Raw genomic sequence first — 2,347 nt, forward strand, 5'->3', positions numbered from 1 at the left:
ACCTGCGTTAGATCTGGAGGGTTCATGTGAAGCTCCCAGGCATGTGGTGGCCCCAGAAATGCTCTCAAGTCCAAGAGTGAACAGCCCAGCGCGGTGGCTGTGCTGGCAGGGGGAAAGGTCAAGTCTCAGTCCATCCTCTGCTGCTCAGCCGCTTCCGTGGAGAGATCACAAACGTGCCTGCACATGGGGTGCCCCACAGCACCTGCGTTAGATCTGGAGGGTTCATGTGAAGCTCCCAGGCATGTGGTGGCCCCAGAAATGCTCTCAAGTCCAAGAGTGAACAGCCCAGCGCGGTGGCTGTGCTGGCAGGGGGTACAGTGGGTGAGCTGATGCTGGCTGGGACCCCTCTGCGCAGGTTGTCCCCCCAAGACCATGCTGAATGCACTGCTGCTGTGCTGTGGGCTGCTGCAGGGGATCCAGGCCATCCTCAGTGCCGACCTTGCCCGCGGCCACCTGCAGAAGGTGAGTGGTGGGCTGGAGGGGACAGAGAGAGCCCGCTACTCCAGCCTGCTGCGGAAAGTCAAGGAGGCGTCTGCTGAGCCAGCAGGTGAGTGTTGTGTCCCCCCTGTCCTCCTGCTGTCCCTCACCAGCCACTAATTGGCATGCCCAGGGTCCCCAAAATACAAGTGGGGACCCCACACCTGGGGTCAGATGGAGGGGATCCCCTCCTGTCTTCTCCTGTTGCTGTGAGAGCAGCCTCCTCAGTCTCCCTGCTCTGGCAGCCTGTGAGGAGTGGGGGGCTTTTTTGGGGGGGGAAGACACATGACCATGGGACCCCCCCCAGCATCCTCCTTGTCCAGCCTCTCCGTATCTTGCAGGAGCTGTCCCCAGGCTGGGGTTTGAACAGATGGCCCTGGAGGTTCAAGAAGCCGATGGTGACCTCATGCAGAGAGGTGGCGTGCTGGAAATGCAGGTAACGCTCCCTGAGCTTTCCTACAGACACCCCAACAAGCAGGGTGGGGGCCACAGCAGCCTCCTCTGTGTCCCTGGAGCCAGGGGTGGTTTGGTGCCCAACGTGGTAGTCCCTGGGAAGGGCATATCTGGTGCCTGCTGGGGAGCAGCCAGGGCTGGGATGCTTAGAGCTGGAAGGGGCTCTGACACTCAAAGGAGGGTGGTCCAAACCTGCAGTCCCGTGTCCCGTTAATTAATTAACCTCTAGTGCAGCCCAGAAAGTCTCTGCAGAGCAGTAGCTCATGGAGCAGTGCTGCATCTTGCTGGGCTCAGACCTCAGTGCCTCTGTTCTGGCAGAAGGCACGGCACCCTTCACTGAAGCTGGGGCTGTGCTTCAAAATAAATGCATGCTTAAAGGCCTTGAGATGTGGTGTGGACGAGGCAGTGATGCCACAGCAGTGAGCCACGGAGCTTAGTGGTGATTTCCAACCCACCAAGTCCAGAGCTGAGTGTGACAGAGCTCTGTGTGCTGGGAGCAGCAGGTTTCATCCAGCAGCCACTCTTGGCTTTCTCCCACGCAGTCCTTTATTGTTGGTGTGGTGGTCCAGCACCAACCTTTTGCCTCCTCCTCTCCTAGCAGGAATCATCCACAGAACTGCAAGCTGCAAGCCGAGAAGAGCGCTCCCCCCGCCGCTGCGTCCGGCTGCTGGAGTCCTGCCTTGGGCATCAGGTCCCCTGCTGCGACCCCTGTGCCACCTGCTACTGCCGCTTCTTCAACGCTTTTTGCTACTGCAGGAAAATCAGTACCAATTTCCCCTGCGGCAAGAACTAGCCCCTATGCCATGGGGCTGCCTGCTCCTTGCCCACACGCGCCGCCGCCTCCTTTGCAGCTCTAATAAATCAGCCATTAGCAAAAGCCATCGCTGGGTGGGAACAGTTCAGTGCATCTGCTTGGGATCTTAGGGAGAAGGGTAGCAGCAAGATGTGAGAACCTGCACCCAGCAGGGCACCGTGTCCACATGGCTGAGAGTCCAGGACACCCCCATGTGAAACAAAATTAGATTTTTTTTTTTTTTTCCCTCCCTGTGGCAAGATGGGGACAGTGTGTGTGTTTGATCAGGTTTTTCCATTAGCAGCAAAGAATGCACAAATCCCTAGACCCAGGAAAGTCACCTTACGGATCTTAGTTGTGTAACACAAACTTTCTTTTCTTTTTAGGACCTTGTGAGCCGTCAACCCCAAGGAATCAGTGACCAAGCCGGGTATGCAGTCATGACAGACCATCACTTCTTCCACAACTAACCCACATGCACCCGGGGAGGTTTAGAATATCTGTGGAGGCTGTGAAAGGCCCTGTGTAAAACACAGCAGGGCGCCAGAGGCGAACCTAGGGCCCAGCTCTGGGTGAGGACTTGGCTGGGGGGAGGGTTCAACCGGCTCCCCCGGGAGGGAAGAA

The 2,347-nt window shown here is 57.6% G+C and overlaps 1 protein-coding gene across 1 annotated transcript; it reads left to right on the forward strand.

The window, feature by feature from the left end:
- Nucleotides 1-369: 369 nt before the first annotated feature.
- On the forward strand, nt 370-1,723 carry AGRP (agouti related neuropeptide). Its single transcript, XM_010183461.1, has 3 exons — nt 370-547; nt 819-913; nt 1,532-1,723. Exons 1-3 carry the CDS (start codon nt 373-375, stop codon nt 1,721-1,723), a joined length of 462 nt encoding a protein of 153 aa, XP_010181763.1. The 5' UTR covers nt 370-372.
- Nucleotides 1,724-2,347: the final 624 nt, after the last annotated feature.

Source organism: Mesitornis unicolor, unplaced genomic scaffold (assembly GCF_000695765.1).
Source record: "Mesitornis unicolor isolate BGI_N332 unplaced genomic scaffold, ASM69576v1 scaffold43094, whole genome shotgun sequence".
NCBI lineage: Eukaryota > Metazoa > Chordata > Aves > Mesitornithiformes > Mesitornithidae > Mesitornis > Mesitornis unicolor.

Excerpts from the sequence above, each read along its gene's own strand:
- AGRP (XM_010183461.1), top strand. The coding sequence starts at position 373 with ATGCTGAATGCACTGCTGCTGTGCTGTGGGCTGCTGCAGGGGATCCAG. Across the intron at positions 548-818 it reads GGCGTCTGCTGAGCCAGCAG|GAGCTGTCCCCAGGCTGGGG; the intron begins GTGAGTGTTGTG and ends CGTATCTTGCAG. Across the intron at positions 914-1,531 it reads GTGGCGTGCTGGAAATGCAG|GAATCATCCACAGAACTGCA; the intron begins GTAACGCTCCCT and ends CTCTCCTAGCAG.